Raw genomic sequence first — 17847 nt, 5'->3', positions numbered from 1 at the left:
TGTTATCCATGAAGAGGAAGTACACACATGAAAGCTACAACGTCCTCCTCTAATAGGATAAAAAATAAACAGTGTCATTGCTAACTGTCTACTGAAATTTATAGTTAACTTCTGAGTTTAAAGTATTCTTTAGGTAGATGGTGTCCTTAGCCTATGACAAAGATTTTAGGACTTTATAATTTTTCCTGGTTTGCCTTGGAAACTACAAAAATACTGGAGTAGCACTAAGGCATCATAGTACCTTGTAGGACTTGTTTTCTTCATGTATTGAAGACATGAACTAGTGTCTGTTTAGCTACTACTGAACCTTGATTCAGCATCTTTGGAATCCAAAGTGGATTGGGCATAATGCATTTAATGTCTATTCAAACCAAGGGAGGGAGAGGGAGTAGAAATTAGAAAGGAAGAAATTAAACCAAAAGGATGAGTAACAAGGAACACAGTGAAACATAAGATTTTTATTTTAGAGGAAGAAGAGAAATGGCAAAAGACAGAAACAGATATAAAGATAAAATTTTGGCAGAAAAAAGCCAAGCTAAATGCACATACCTGAGTCAAACCAAAACCCCACATCTCAGACCAGCAAGAATTTCTAGTCTGCTTCTGACACAGATAATCTCTTGCAACAGAGGTGGGGGTTCCAATTTAATTGGGCCAGCTCAGCCAACCAAGCCATTAAGCTTACCTGCAAAGATCTCTAGTCAAATGCCCTGCTAAAAGTTGGGGATCCTGATGAATATTTTTTAAGAGGGAATTCTGGTTCAAATACTGTGCTATAAAGTGTTCCTTCTTTTTGCTGAAGGAGGATGTTTGTTGCATTTTAGCTCATGGGCTGTTGCCTTATTGTGATATTGTACACACATAATCCAGAAATGTTTCGTCATTAAGAACTGTATATAATATATTTTTACAGTATAACTATACTAAATCAAAGTGACTGCTTTTTATTGGACTGCCTCCCAGTAAACTGGCTTACCCTAATGATACTGAATGGTAATCACTGCTGCTTAGTGGGATTATATTTTATATAAATTCCCCTTAATAGTGATATATTTAGTTAGTGCCAGATAGTTAAATGTTTATCCGAGTGTTAAATTCCAAGTGCTATTCATTGAATACACAATGTGCCAAATAAAGATTAACTATTATATTTTTTTTCTTTGCAGAAGGCATCAGTGAATAGCAGTTCCAGATAATAGAATTGACACATCTTTTTTTTAGATTGCCTCTGTATATTGCATTTTCAAAAGGCAGACCTTTAATGTTCCTTCTGTATTGCATTTCAGAAATGCAAAGGAAAACGCCTACCCTTTAGAAAAAAATTATGTTTAGAGATCATGTAATTCACAATTTCAGGTCTGCAATTTCATTCTTAGCTTTGCCCCAGTCCCTTATAATTTAAAAATGTGATCTCTTTTAGATTTTCTTAAGCTACTCTGATAGCACAGCTCACTAAAAATACCAGCAGATTAAAAAATTCTGTTATATGTAGACATACTCTTTCAATAAGCAAAGGGTGGAATTTCACAGCAGGCATTTCAGCTCACTTAAGAGCACTCTTAAGAGATTGCTTAAAGGAGCATGAAACACTTCCTGCATATAAAATGATCAGCTTTCAAATTTGCTTTGATGTTAATAAACTAAATCAAATTTGGAGAAAGGATTTTACTCGATAGGACTAGCATTTGTTATAAATTTTGAAGAACTGAAGCATGAGAATACCCTTTACCCTGGGACCTGTACTAAGAGTTCAGTCAGTACAGTAAGAGAGGAGGCAGGGGAAAATGTCCACAGAGGCTGAATACAAAACACGAAGCTGTGAGTGCATGACATTTGTACTGAGATGCCAGACAACAAAATTGGCAGCTGAGGCACTGACATCAAACTCTTTCAGCAACCTTGCTACTGAAGTGGTTACATCCTGGAGAGGGTGAGTCAGAAAGGGGGAACAGCTCGGATAAATCCACCAGCTATGTGCCAGGACTCGGTGCTGGATCCAGGAACTCAGGGGTGCCAAGCTGCTTAACTTTCATATTCTGCCTTGTGTTATGACCTATTCATGGAAGTATATGTGTATTTTCCTTCATTGAAGGTGAAGATGTCATGTATTTTTTACTTCGTTCGTACCTGCAACAGGCTATTCAGTGGGTAGAATCTCATCCTGAAATTCACTTTTATACTTTGGATGTAGCTTTTGGAGAATTTAATCATTGGGACTCATGCAGCTAGTTGATTGATAAATCTGTCTCTCCATCTGTCCTTCCTTCCTTGTTAGAGCTGAGATTTTAATTACAAACATCTGTGTACTGTCTCTTTCTTCATTAAAAATAGGAATTGAAGTTGCCCTGTAGCTGCTGAAAGAGACAAAACAGAGTAAACACCATGATGGAAACACTTGTACAGCTAAGGGAGAATCTTCTGTCCTTGCCTGATAGGTGTCTGATTTCAAGGATAAGCAAACAGACGGATTTTTGAGATTTCCTCATGTGAGGAGGAGCATGCCAAAAAGAAATCAAATGTCTACAGTTATTTTTATACATTATTATTATTAAAGGACTTTTTTTCCTCTGTTAAAATAACTCTCGATGATTGGAACAGACTCTTTGGTTAAGGTTTGTTAAGCAAAACCTCCTTATCAGCGGTTCATTCTTTGTTTCATGAGAACATATAATTTGTTTTTCTGAGGTTCTTTACAACTCACTTTTTGTGCTTTTGTAGCTAGACTAAAATCTTAATATTATGGTTTGAAAAATACAGTGGGAGGCTGTGGAGAGAGGGACAATGTTTCTTGAGGGATGCTGTATAAGGAGAACGCATCAGTGCTTATGCTTGGTCACAGGAACCTTCTGACTGTGGTGGTTAGGAGCATGTGCCAGTTCGAAAGATATCTCTTGTTCCCTTCATTCTCTTCCCTTCTGCCTTCTGAAACAGCAGATGGAAGTTTCCTTTCATGATATATGTGATTCATCATTATTTATCCATGTGTTCATCTTTCTGATGAGAGTACATGTGGGAGGAACATTATCAATCCAAGGTAACTTTCTGCAGTATTTCCAGTAGTTTTATAAAACATCTTTGCAGCTAGAAAGGCATGCATTTGTCAAAAGAGTACATGGCAAACAGGGTTTGCTTAATAAAGAGGGCCCTCACAAAGCTGTTTATTTATAGTTCTGTGGTGTGAAGCTCCACAACATGGGAATTATTGCAGTGCTAGCCACCACGACTGTAGGGTTGCTAGTAATAGTGCAACTTAAACTCATTGTTCATAGGGGATAATGAATGGTGAGTCTACAGCTTTCTTCTGCTAGCAAGGCACTGGTGAGAGGTATGCCTTGCCTTTCCCTTCCCCCTTTCTGCCTTTTATTTCACTTAAAGGTGTACAAAATAATACAGAGAGGAAAAAAAGTGAATAGAGAAGAGTGAAATTTCAGAGGAAAGAGACCTGAGAGGGAAGAGAGTGTAGAATTTTAATTCAAAACACATTCGATTTTTTTTTCCTATGATTTCTGCTACTTAACTAGTCTGATAGCCATGGTACTCAGCTCTCCAGCTCTGATCTGTGGCATTAAAGATTTTCCTGCCCACACCTTTAACTATTCCGACTTCAGGCACTGCAAAAACCACAAAAAGCAAGCATATTGACATTTTAATCACTCAGCTATGACATAAATAAGATTTTGACACTATATGATCTGACATACCCTTTGTCTTGATATCGAATGATGCAAGGAGGCATCTAAAGCAGCAGGCTTAGCCTTAGAGGGTTTTTCCCTCCAATTATGCTGTATTAGACGGTGTGTGAAAGGGCTGCTTTTAATGCGGCATTATTACAGTCCTACAGTTTCTTTGCTTTCAGACAGGACAGCTCTACGAGTGGGCTGGTGTAAGCAGACTGAAAATCAGCCTTTAAAAGGAAGCATTTGAAATCACAGATAGCAAAAGGATTGTGAAGTGTGGCACCCTAATGTCAGACTAGCTACATTGCTGGGTTTCTTTCATACACAAATTTAAGGGATTTTAAAGGGGATGCAATTCTGCTAAAGGAATGTTGGCTGTGATTTCCTTTTTGGCCGGTGTAGAAAGCACAGGAGGAGAATATGTGGTAGAGATTTGCCTAGGTCTTTCTTGCTCCTAGAGATTTTCGAGTTTACATGCTCCAACTAGAATTGAAATAGCAATCTTAAAATATAACAACTGAAATAAGTTTTTAAAATAATTTACCCTCTAACAATTTACTAGGAAGCCCTGAATGAAACTAGCATGCAGGAGATTGATAGCCTTAATAAATAATACCTCTTTAGTGCATACACACAGAGAGACAGGAAGCCAGGCAGGCTTTCTCCAGCCTCTGAAGAGAACAAATAAAGGCAGGAGTTGAGGATTGCCTATGCTAAAGCCACTAGCAGTTTTAGCAGTTTCTAATTCTCAGCAAACCCTACGTTATTTCTCCTAGAGCCATGCAGTGGTAAGGGGCACCAGCCTTTTGGCAGCGTTGGTGTGTGGTCTCCCAGTCTCAGGTTCTAGAGAATCAAAAACAACTGATGGTTTTTACAATCACTGCTACATAAACATGACAATCTACTATCCAATCCAAAGATTGGACACCACACACACTTTCCTTCATTTCTGTTCCTATGTCACTGTATGTTTTATGTACTTATACAGGACATGTGTTATGTGAAGCTGAGCACAAAGGTGAGTCATGCACAGGTTTGTTTGCTCATGTTTTGTAAGTGAAGCAATTGTCCCATTTGGGCTCTGTAAGAAATGCTTATATACCTACAGCTGTGCCGAAATCATCTTTAAGACCTCCAGTTTGGTATTCTCTTCTTACAGATATGCATTTTAAAACTTAGTACCTCAACTGAGCATACAGCTGACTCTGCAGACAACTAAAGGATGGTAGATCTCTGGATCTTCTTGCAGGGCAGCCTCTGCATCATTTGCCCGTTAAGTCTTCCTCCTTTGAAAGAATATAAAAAATACTGAGTAAAAATGCTATATTTAGCAAGGCAGTTTTAGGTTTATAAGTAAAGCATCTTGTTCCAATTAAAATACCTTGTTTAAGCATTTCAAAACTCCAGAAAGATTGGTTTCCTATAACAAAAATATCTCCTAAATACATGTGACTTAGGAAATTAATTTGTGTATTACAGAACATTCTTTTTTTTTCCCCCACTTTCTTTATTAGAACTTTAATGTGATGAACACAGAATCCCTGAAAAAACAGATTTTTTTTTTTTTTTCAGATATGAAACAGAGTAATGTACATGAGGATAGAAGAGTAATTTTCCTGGCACATTCTCTTAGGATGCCTTATATGGATGATCTACTATAAACTACTTGCAAAGATTTAGTGTCATACTGTCATGTCTCTATTTTGAAACTGAATTAATCTGTATATTACACCAAGTGTAAATTGTATGTGTTCTGCAGAGGAAGAGCAGTACTTACTTAGACTTGGAGTAGAGAAGCTGAAGCACCCTGTGGCATTTCTTACACCTAAGACAATTCCTAGCAAAAATGCCTCAAGAGAGCACTGTGGGCTCTCTGATAGTAGTAATTCAGAGTAATTCAGCCAGAGTAATGTGTTTTTCCCCAAAATAATGATGCTTGAGCACTCAACCTAGGGGCGTTCTGCACTCACTGCTAGTCAAATTTATCCGTCTTCCCTCTTTTATGACTAGCAAAAGTTTGACATTGATACCCAACTGGCTAACAAAAAACATTAGGATTTTGGTTTGAAGGGATGAGAATATGCAGTAGTGCCTCGTCTACTGCTTCAGAGTAGGAAGAGTCACTGGTTAGTTTTCACCTGTGTGATCCCGGGTACTTGATTTCCCACTTTGTGAAAGGTCTGTTAGGGCTGTGCTTTTATTGGTGCTCACTTGCTTTTTTAAATAAATGAATCAGGGTGTATCTGCTGCGCACAACTTCCCTGGAGAAGCATTTAATTTTATTTTCCCACTTCTTGCAGGATATATTTAGTACTTCTACTTATGTAATTTATGCTTTGCACAGTAATGAGTCCATCAAACTACAGACTGAAAAAATACTGGATACTGTATATCTCAGCAGTGTGACAGGAGAAAATGCATTAATGTCTCCTGCCTATTAACACAGGTTCACACATATCCATATTTTTCATTTTGAATTCTGTACTTTGAGTTTTGAACTTAAGGGAGAGAGAAGCTCTTCCTTAACAGACATCTAAGATGTCTGGACTAGTCTTTAGTCCTGATATGATTTTCACTAAATTAAGACTTTATTTTACATGTCTATATCCACTGGAAAATATTGCTACTAAGTATGTGCTATATGTCAGAGTTTATAAAAGCTTTCAAATAAGCCATAAGCTCCATTACATTTTATCTTTTCAGAGCTTTTTGCAGTGTATTTCAAAAACTGCAGTTAACTAGTTTGCAAACAGATTAATAATAATTAGCACTTACATTATGCATGAGACGTTGAGATTATTGATCCCTAATCTGTTTGTAATCAGATGTCATCACTGACATACTGGAGCTGATGGTCCCAGCCGAACATCAACATCCCAAGTTGGAATTGTATACAGAAATGGGAGGCATAACTGCAATCCAGACTTGAAGTTCTCTGTTTTCAATCTTTTTCTGTCATGTAGACATAACCAGCTCCCAGACACTGAAGCATGTACATACTCTGCATGAGCCACAAAACCCATGGGAGTCAGCTCTGCCAGGCTTGTGCTGGCTTCTGTTCAGGAGCAGCTTGAGTGGATCTCTCCCACTCGGACTCAGCTGAGTGGTCCTGGGGCTGCCACAGATAATTCAATTGCAGCCCTGAGAGTGGGGAAAGGAAGGAGGAAGAGAACAGAGAGGGTGGTATGTTATTATCAATTTACAAGTGAAGCACAACCAAAGGGTGGTTGCAAACTGCATTCACATAATTTGTTTTGCTTTGCAAAAGTCATCAGTTGGAGCATCTCTTAGTAAACTCTGAAGAATGCAAATAACTTCCCATATAAATGTCTTAAGAAGATGCTGCTTTCTAAAATGATAGCTGCCATCTTGTTGTACTGTGTGTCACACTAATACTCATCTCACATGTGCCATTTTTAAAAGCGTTAGCAAAATATGTCGTAGCATCTAGTACCTTGTCTTTAACTGCAGTTGAATCAATGTTGGTTTTCACTTTGTTACAGAGCATTGCTGCTGGCCAGCAATGTTAGGTGGGGCCCTGTTAGGGACCAGCTGCACAATTCCTGTTACTACATACGGAAAGAGGAAAGCTTTTGTCACAAATCTTTGATATCTACTGCAGGAAACTCGGTGTTTTTCCCTTTCCTTTCTATTGAGTCTATATTGGAGCTACTCAGTAACAGTAACATAGAAGATATTTGAGTGTAAGAGAAGTCTACAACCAGAATCATCTTAGCTCTCCCTCTTCTCCAGTTTCTGATTCCTACACTGCATTAAGCTGTACCTAAACTGTAAGCACTTTCCCCATCATTCCTTGAACATTTCCGATAATTCATCTCTTCCAAGTGTCATTCCTTGATTTTTACATAATACCTTTATCTGCTGCATATCACTTCATGACCTTTAGTCTTACAGTCTCTCCAATATTTTCCTCATGTAAGCATGAGTATATATCTGTATATACTTGTATAACAGTCACCTTATAAAGATCAATTGAAGTGGCAAAGTATTAAGTTCTGTGAGTATATCAGATAAAGTAAGTATGGTTACTGAACTAACAGTTGGCCTCTAATATGGGAAATAATGACTATCATAATTACTTTTGAGAAGTCTTCCTTTCTGCTATTCTTTCTGTTCTTTCCCAAAGTAATTTGATGCACAAGTCATTTTTGTGTGATATGTTTTTCAGATATGGAGACAAGTGAAAAAATTCAGAAAAGTGGAGTTCTTCAGGTGTTCGCGAGTCTGTTGACGCCGCAATCTTCCTGCACAGCAAAAGTAGCTAACATCATAGCAGAAGTAGCCAGAAATGGTGAGGTTTTCTACAAGAACTTTTCTGCTGGAACATCTTCAGTTTTTCACCTCACTTGTCAGTATGTTTTACTTCATTTATGTTTTCATTTTATAGATAGACTCCTTTCATGTCCCTCCCTTTCACTCTTTTTGTTTTGTCTAGTTTATTTTTTTGCACTTTTTAATACAATCAAAAAAGCAGTTGGCTGCTGGAATTTCTTTTACTTTCATTCTATTTAGTTTTTAAGACAGCAGTGTAATTTATTAGGCAGAAATGGCCCACCACTGATGAAATTAATTTCTATATGAAAAGCTTGTAGAAAAAGAGACATGCACAATGTGTGCAGCCAGTTATGCATAGTGCCCATAGTTACAGAAGTAGCATCTATACAGGTTGTCAAGGGGATAGTAGATCATTTCTTTGGTCTGAGATTTGCCCTAAGATTATAACCATTGTGAGTCCTTTGATACCAGACTAAAATCAATTAGTCCTACTTAAAGAGCATTATATGTATTAGAGCCCAAAGTCCCGAGTAAGATTCACGTCCATTTTGGTATGTATTATATGCATACAGTATATAATATAACATCGGAGGTAATCAAAAAGCGATTTAAATTTTTCTTTAGACAGGATTATCTCAAAGCTCATCCAGTACCTGCATATCTTGAGCCCAGAAGAATGGCCTCATACCTGCAAGCATACACTACGGGCAGACCTCGTGATGAGGGTAGAGGAGATTTGTGGCTGACTTTCTCACTCCTGGACTTGCTGCTATCACAGCTGAAGAGGCACAGATTCCGTTTTGGACTTTGCTTCTGCACAGGCCAGACAGAGAAAAGTAGAATGTTTCTTAACTGCTGTCCTGGCAGCCTTATCCCTCTCCCCTTGTAAACTCATGCTGATGCCTCTTCAGGGAAAGAGCTACATTCTTGCTGACTCCTTTCACGTTCCATTTCCACCTTTTCTGAGGAATCACAAATTACAGCTTCTTACTGATAACCCCCCATGGTGACCTCACCCAATTTACTGGTTTTAAAACAGAGCTACATATGGTTATTCGGAAACAACACTAACAAGAAAAGAAAATACGTATGTTTAGTTTTTAAGTGTTAGACTTATTTAGATAAAGAGCCAATGAAATATGTGTACGTAGAAATTAAAATTTGGAAGTGTTTCAGAATGATAGAGATTTAGGCAAATATATAATGGGTTTTCTTCTGTACTTAATGAATTCATAGTAAGTATTTTTAGAACAGCACTGTCAACTGTGTGTCCACACAGTTAGTCCTTTTAGCTCTTATCCTAGGAGGGAAAAGTTAAGAATAAAATCAATGTTCACAATAGGCAAACATTACTATGTATTGTTTCCTCGAAGATTCCCTTACTTAAAAAGAGTCTTTTAGCCAGTATCTGAAGTCACACATGAAATGTCTGAATAGTTTCTAATGTGTCCTTTTTCCTGACAGCTTCTAAACTGGTGCTTTATGTACACTTTCAGGAAAGCTGGCATTTTACCTGGTTCATCATACAAAATTGCTTTTGTCTTTTCCTTAGAGTTATTAGCAGGTGTAACTGGGATCTCTGTCAGCCAAGGTTAAAATGAAGGTACTCAGAAATTATTTAAGGTCCCAGTGCTTTCAAAACTGAGATAATCTAGGTATTTCTCATTGGATTCTAACTTTATTGAAGTAGTTGCTTAAGCAGGATAGCTGGGGAATACCTCATTTGAATTCTGTTGTTTTCTTTGTTTTATTGCATAAAAATACGAGAGTTTAATGCTTATGTTGTACCTGTTTTCAACAAACTTCAAGGCACTTCAAGAAATTTGTGTTATCAACATTCAGTGGATAGTAGGCATTAAACCCATTCCCTGAGTGGTTGTGCCATGCAGTAGTGCCAGAGCTGGGAGCAGAGACTGCGATTTTGGGTGTTACTAATACAAGAGCTTCTTTTTCTTCCCCACTTCTTGTTTTCCTCTTATATTCCCCTCATCTGATCATATGCCCACACACATCTGGTCACATCAAATCTCTCTACTTGCCTTGGTGGCTTTGTCATGTTTTGTCTTTTCACTTCTTCCTGCTCTTGCTGCTTCACCTCTTCTGCTCACATGACTCTTCCTCCTCCCAGTTTGAGCTCATATTTGTTTCTCCTATTTTAAATACCTGAACATACGAAACTCCCTTTAGTTACTCACGTCTCTCCAGCTGCAGCCATTTGCATTTCAACTCTGAGCATCATGAAGGCTCAGATGGACTTGTTACATGAAGTTTCTCTCTCCACTGTGGACCTTTTAAACCCTCTTCCAAGGTTTTTAGTCTTGTCTCCTTTGCCAGGTGCAGGAATGAGAGAAAAATCATCTTCACAGTCTGTAATACAACAACGTAATTACACTTCACTTTCAAAATCTTGTCCTTATTTTTGTTTATGTTGCTCTGTCCTCAATGGTTCTCCTCCTACTTCTTAAGTGATTCTTCACTCTTTCCTTCAAAGGATCTCCTTCATTTCTCTCCTGGGCTAGTGGAAACCTTTTAAAGACTGTTCTCAATTATTTTCTCATACTTCTATTACTTCTGTGTAGTATCAGCTGCAAAAGTATTTGCAGTTACCACATTTTGGTTCCTGTTTCACAGATCTATTTTGGTACAAATGGCACCATTTCTTTTACTTCTTGCTCTTACATAACCTTGATAAATACAAGTTTGCTCAGCTTATTGACCAATGATTTTTTTGCTGAAAAAGCTTCTGCTCACTCCAGATGGAGGGAGGGTGGAGGAAGGGTTTCTTACTCTTTTTCACTACGTGAGGAGGAACCTAAGCAAACCACAGAACAGACTGAGACCTCTCAGTCTTTTAGGAGAGGATAAGTTTCATTTTCTGATACAGACTATGAGAAGAAGAAAAACACCTGACTTTGTTGATGTAGAGACTATGTTAAGTTAGTGGGTGTAAAGGAAAGTGATGCAGGGGTAGCTGAGTAACAGGGAAGAGTTTTTACAGGCAGTTGAGAGGACAGAGAAGACAGAGGAAGAAACTAAATACATCTAATAAATAAACATTGCAATGAAGTTGAAAATGGGTGATAAAGAAATATACTCCATGTTACAAGGACATGTCAAGACCAGTTTTAAAGACCAGATGTATCTCGTATTTGTTACATTCATTACATTGGATACTATCACCATTTATCACACTATAATAACATCTAGCCACAGTTGTAAAATGTTACAGTAGCCTAGGAAGGTGGGTTAATTGTGCTCACAACTATCTTCTCTTGGACCTGTGCAAGTGTATAGATATTGCTGATTCTTCTTAATCTGCATGTTGATGTATCAGAGTTACGTCATCACATGAGAATTGCTTACCTCTGACAATTCTTTAGCTAAAATAACACTGCAGGATTAAATACAAAAGAGACTAGATTTTGTAGCCACCAAAACATCAAAGAACATTGTAATAGGTTCAACAAAGGGAGTATTTGAGAGGATGTATTTGTACTTCAAGCACGGTATGAAATCTTTTGAGTTACTGGCATGAGGAGTTCTGTTGATCCAGAATCAGATGAATTTTCTCATCCGTTTTTAGGGGGTTGTACACCCTGGTTCATTCTGGCTCATAAATGATTAAGTAACAGAAAGGTAAACTGACTGAAAGATCCAATATTGTTTAGGATTAGGAAGAAACATAACTTACCCCTCCACTCAGCCCTGGTGAGGATGCATGCTGATTCCTGTGTCCCGTTCTGGGCTCCTCTGTACAAGGGAGATGTGGAGCTCCTGGAGCAGGTCCAGCAGAGGCCACAAGGGTAAGAGGGAACTGGAGCACCTCTTACAAGGAAAAGCTGAGGGAGCTGGGCCTGTTCAGCCTTGAGAAGAGATGACAGAGAGGGAACCTTACTAGTGTATGAGGAACAACTTTATTGGGTGACCGAGCACTGCAACAATTGCCCAGAGGGGTTATGGAGTCTCTTTCACTGCAGATACCCAAGAATCATCTGGAGGCAATCCTGTGCCCTGTGCTCTTGGGTGACTGCACTTAAACAGGAAGGTTGGACCAGATAAGCCATTGCAGTCCCTTCCAGTCTTACCCACTCTGTGATTCTGTGATAATTTGCAGTTCAGAACAAATCAAAAACATACTGACGGTTTACTTTACAATGCTACATCTCTAAAGGGTGCTCTGTAGTAAACTGTGAAACAGCACTGGTGTTATCAAGTGGTTCCTTCTAAAACCACATTTTTAAAATGTGCAGCACGGTGCCTGCCTAGATGTATCTCCTTCTGGAGAACAGCCCTTTGTGTCTCTGACACCAGGATAGTTCTCTATGACTTGCACAGATGCAAAATAATTCTTTGCTTTTTTGTGGTATAGCAGGAAGAAAGGGCAGAGAGCTTCCCAGTGGATGGGTCCTCTACCTTTCCACCCATGGTGGGCATCAGTTAGATTGTGGAAAGCTACAGGCCTTTGAGCTCATATAAACTCTTGTATTTCTCGTTCTCTTCTGTTCTTTTCTTCACCTTCCAAATAAAAACCTGTTACTGAGCTTTATTTTTTTTTAAATCCTCTTAATGCTAAAGCTTTTCCAGAATTCTAATTAAGTCAATAGAGAGTAAAAAATGCTGCTCTAGAATACTAGTTTTAAGTAATCTTTTGTGTTATTTAGTAATTCTAGTTTATGTTGAATTTGTTGTGCATTCACTGGTCTTTTCAGTACTTCTTTGTGATGCTAAAAATATGCTTAGTCTGAACTATGTTAAATTAGTTTCCATGGAAGTCAATTAAATACCCTTAATTCCTTCTAAATTAGCAAATAATGGAAAGAATTAAGTCCTGACTTGGGCTTGTTCTCTAGAAACTCGAATGAGAATTTACACTGTTTGTCTGTGCACATGTTTAGGGCATACAAAAGGCCTGGTTGCCAGGCCAGTGTAACTGGAATTGATGAAACTGGGAATAGCTGGCCTGGCGTTAACAGGCTGTGCTTTATTTGCAGAATTCATGCGGAACCCCTGTGTGGATGCTGGCTTGATCCCTCCCTTGGTGCAGCTGTTAAACTGCAAAGACCAGGAAGTATTGCTTCAAACAGGACGTGCCCTGGGCAATATATGCTATGATAGCCGTGAGTGTTGAAATCTGCTGCATTCTCTACTTGCCCTTGTAGAAGGGAGGGGAGTGTTTTGGGGTTCTGTACATTGTGTGCTGCGGGGTCATTTTCCTCTTTTCTTGGTTTTTATTTACCGCACGATTCTTCTGATTGGATGAGAAAATTGAACATCACACTTGCATAATGTTTTTGTGACAGAAAGATTCAAACACATTTTCAATATTGCGATACAACTGGATATAAAAATAGAAAGGTTTTCTGATCCTGGGGTTTTTTTTGTGGGGGAGGATGTTTCAAACATAATGAATGTTTCAAGGAGCAGATGCTACGTATGCAGAGGCCCTGAGGAGTTAATTTTTCCTCAAACAGAATGTGTTGGAATGGAACAGAGTCAGAAGGAAACACTATTATTCTAACCAGTCTCAAACTGTGCAGAGCTGCATATGTGGCTGAAATGATGCCTGAGTTATGTTGCTGATTTTCAAAATTCTTATGTGGCCAATCAATTGCTCCAGGACTACATATTTGTATTTTTGGTAGTCAAGGGTGGTGGTGGTGGGATGTTGGTGAGGTTTTTTAGCTTTCTAAGGCTACAATAAATTTTTACAATGAGAAGCAATTGGGTTTTGAAATGCAATTGTGACTGTATGTGCTGATTACACGCATGGGTGTGTCATCTGCAAAACAAACCAGCGGTTGCAATGTTTTGAAAATGCACCCTCATTATCCCTTACTTCAAAATTTGGAAAAAAGCCTGTGCACAATAAATATGGTGCAGAAGCAGAGATGCCAGGAACATGTTGCACATGAAGGAATTATGGATGTCTGCAGATAAGAAGTGAGATGAAATTGTAAAATCATTTTGTTATTGAGAGTTAGTGACTTATTTTATAAGGTGAGAATTTCTCTGCATACTATGTTGCATTTACCAAAAGTTCTGCTGTATGAATACTGACTGTAGCCTTTCTCCTTGCTACTTTTTTTCCTCTGAGTTCAAAAATTTACATTTTATGTTGTTTTAAATTACCTTGCCTTTGACCTCAAGGAATTTAATCATATATTGGCATTTCCAGTTACAGACAGCTACTGCTTGAGGATGTAAATGTATAATTCTTTCATTTAGGATTTTCTTTAAGGTGACCAATCAACTGAACAGCTGCTTGCCCATGGAAACTTCACATAGAAGCTGTTAAGCTTCCTAAAACATAATTTATATACTATATTCTCTTTCAGGATTATGTATGAGATCAAGGTCACTCTCAAGTGCACTGGTTTATTTCATATAAGTAAAATCTATGTAACTGTTCATGTCATAATTGTTCATCCCACATTTTTTCATGAAATACAATAAGGACACACAGAAACGGTTTTGTAGTGTGAAGTTTTAAGGACTACTGGCTTTTATGGTGCAGAATTTAGTACAGAAAACTGTATTTCTCACCTTGTGTTGTCCTTCTGTGGAGCAAAGCTGGCACTGATAAAATCTACAGTAGGCAGTGATGTGTTCTGTGTACCATGTTTTGTCGTGCTCCTGTGGGAGGACAGTCACTACCTTCTCTCTGTATTTGAATAATATTATTGAGTAAAGTGTAAGAAAATGTGACAAAAATCAAGGCTAGCATATTGGAATGAGTGGAAGAGGCTATTTACAGTGCTTAGTTGTCACAACCACCCTATCTGACATTTTCTGTTAACATAATGTGTAATTATTAAATAGTTATGCACTCTATCCTAAATTCTTATTTAGGACAAATACTTTCACTAGAAAATGTAATATATTTCAGTTTTATATTATTGGTTTTCCCTAACCAAGGAGATATAAAGTATAACAAAGACAAGATGTGGAAGCCAGTAGTTCTAATTAAAAATGTTACGTATCGATAGTATTTTTTTTTCCAATTGAGACAAAAACATCTGTTACCCTTCTGGTAATTGTGGTTTGTATAATAACTTGAAATACATCAGCAATTAAGTTTTTCCAAATCCCTGAGCTTTTTTTCCGCTTCTACTGCCCATGTAACTATAACATGCAGCAGTGAGGAATGTCTCTAAGTCCTAAATCAGTGTTAAGCTGAGCCTATGCAATAAAACCCATATTGGATGGCTCATAGCAATATTTCTTTATATTGAAAGCCCAGTTGTCCTGTATTTCATCCCAGCAAGCATGTATCACTTTGTTTAGTGACAGCTTGTGCCAAAATGAGTTAATCAGGTCTGTTTCTGAGAGAAGTTGGTGTGGTGCAGGATGAAAGCTGTGGGACAAACAGCTGCTTCTGCAGGGAAAGCCCCTTAAAACTGGCTTTGAAGAGGAGAAGGATTGCCTGAATTGTTTTTCTAAAGGAAAATGGCAGTGGTTCCTCAGTGTTCACAGATCCCAGAGTTGCTGCATGAAGGCAAGACCATTTCCCCATAAGTTCAGGAGTGGCTACTCCTGGAACACAGCTACTATGGAAAGATAATTAATTACTAAGTCCCAATGCTGAAAGAGATTTAGTACCTTCCACAAGTTAAAGGGGAATTACACCTGGCCGAAGACCTCACTGAACAGATTCATTTCCTCACAGAAAGCATGAAATGAAACCTGTTGACTTACTGACTGATTTTCTTGTCTATTATGTTTGAGGTAGATATGTTATTGTCTGGGTGCTCATCTGTGTTAGCCCTCGAAAACACTACTTAATTACCTATTTGAACAGGGAGGAAAATACAGGGAATTAAATGCATTACATAAACAGTTAAAGAGGAAAAAATAGGTCAAACTTATACCAAGCAGCCTTGAGAGCATCCTTTTTAAAGTATTTGTTTTGAAGAAATCTGTGTTATGTGAATCTCTGAACATCAAGAATACAGGCAAATATAATTTCAAAGCAGGGTAGAAGGAAGCTTTGTTAGTGTTGATGAGGTATCTGGTCTCCCAGCCTTCCTCTTGTATGCAGAGATGGAAGAAACAATTGAGGTAGATAAAAAGATTTTAAGTCAGAAGTAATGAATTGCAGACTCTCAGAAGCAACTGTATGCAGATTGTTCAGTGCAGCCCTACAGTTTAAGAACAGATACACTACTGCATGTTCCTGTACAGCCTGTCATTGTTCTACACACTTCATCTAGTAAATGCCACACAGACCTCAGCCGCCAAATTTTCATCAAAGCAGAAAGCACACAGTAAAGAAATGGAGACATAATCTCTCCTCCCTCCTACTTTCACCCTCACTGCATCTGTACTGTAGATACAGTATCTGTATCTACTTATGTATGTATCTGTAGGTATATAGATACAAATACATAAATATGTATCTGTAGCCTGTACTAAGTACAGCTGCTTGTACTTCCAAATCCCCCGAGTCCTTGGTCTCACTCATGGGCAGAATTTTATCAGAACTATATTATTAGGTGCAAATCTCCTAGCCCATTTTTACCTTTTGACTACCAGTTATGTGGTTTTGCCTGTAATCAAAGTTCAGTTCTTAGAAATTGTCCAGTCAGAGCATAACAGCTATCCTACGTGCTTCACCACTCTTTATCCATGAGTCAAACTGTAGGTACCTTTCTACTGTCTGTCTGTCCATCCCCTCCTGTCCTTCTTCCCTGTGCTATTTCTTTAGTAAGTTTTCTCTTTAAGGAGTATTACAGAGGTGCGGATGTTACAAATCAGAGATATCTCCCAAACTCTTCTAAGTTCTCCCTGCAGCTTGGCTCCACAAGCAATGTAAAGATCTCATATCCGTTTTTTTTGGAAAAGGTTATGCTTCATATGGTTCTTGCTGCAAAAAGTAATGTCTTAAATCAGTACAGAATGGTTAATTCTGCTGTAGATAAAGCCTAAGAATTATTTGCTGCCATCAGCTCTGGCCATTGGAGTATTAAATTAAAAAAACACATTATCCAAATTGCACCTCGTGTTCACATAGTGAATATCCTGGTGATTAGTACACCCCTTGTACTCGTGACTTTTTTCACAGTAGACAGTAGACAGATCAAGTGCATGGGGGACAGGAAACTGATACTACAGTTTTCTACTTAGGCCTACTTTCTTGCAAGACCAACGAGACAATGTGGGAGAAAGATAAAACCTGTCTGTAGCCAGGTTTCTCTCCTACTCTGACACCCCCTACACTAGCACAGTTTGTCTAGACACAGTATTTTTTATCATTAAGTTTGTGATACATATGCTATCTTAATCTCAGTAATCTTTCCACAGGTAACTTGTTAAATACTTCAGTTCTGAACTGATTGACAAACTACTTTCCTATGTTTTTATATAGTATTGTGCACATGATAGAGGCTGCCATACTTATGCTATAAAAGTGATAATTCTAAGAGGAAGTGAAAGGCTGGGATATTTAGAGCCTGATTCAGAAGCCATACAAACTAGAGGGAGGCATTCTGATTGACTTAAATTGAGTTTAGATTAGGCTCTTACCCATTAGAAAATAATTCCTTCTTGCTGTTTAGAGCATTCACATATTCTGAAAGCTAGCAAAGGGAAGTGAGCTCTCCATATATCTTGTAGTGAAAATGAAAAATTTCCCATTCTCCTCTTCCATAATATACATATTAATGGCAATGCTTAGAGACCTCCTTGTGTAATCCAGAAGTTATTTCTTTTTGTAACACAGCCCTGTTTCTTCATGAAACCACCAGCTTGAGTACATGTTCTTAGCAACCATAGTTGGTATATAAGCATCTTATAGAGCTGGAAAAAAGCTAAAAATACCAGCTCATTCTATAAAGGCTCTCCTCTGACAGCTGCTTATCTACCTTTCTCAGCAGGA

General features: G+C 38.1%; 1 protein-coding gene across 10 annotated transcripts in view; it reads left to right on the top strand.

Annotated features, from left to right (window-relative positions):
- RAP1GDS1 (Rap1 GTPase-GDP dissociation stimulator 1) overlaps positions 1 to 17847 on the top strand; it is a 90242-nt gene that overhangs the window by 38758 nt on the left and 33637 nt on the right. For 6 of the 10 annotated variants that reach the window (XM_088163920.1, XM_088163918.1, XM_014875253.2 and 3 more), the window contains exons 3-4: positions 7867 to 7989; positions 12965 to 13090. In XM_088163920.1, the coding sequence (XP_088020046.1) occupies positions 7867 to 7989; positions 12965 to 13090 (249 nt within the window). Of the gene's footprint in view, positions 1 to 7866; positions 8051 to 12964; positions 13091 to 17847 lie in introns of all 10 variants that reach the window. The other 4 variants (XM_014875248.2, XM_088163924.1, XM_088163922.1 and 1 more) reach the window with 2 other exon arrangements.

Source organism: Sturnus vulgaris, chromosome 4, assembly GCF_052056855.1.
Source record: "Sturnus vulgaris isolate bStuVul1 chromosome 4, bStuVul1.hap1, whole genome shotgun sequence".
Classification (NCBI taxonomy): Eukaryota; Metazoa; Chordata; class Aves; order Passeriformes; family Sturnidae; genus Sturnus; species Sturnus vulgaris.
The sequence above is the reverse complement of the archived record's forward strand: the minus strand, read 5'-3'. Positions and strand labels throughout refer to the sequence as shown.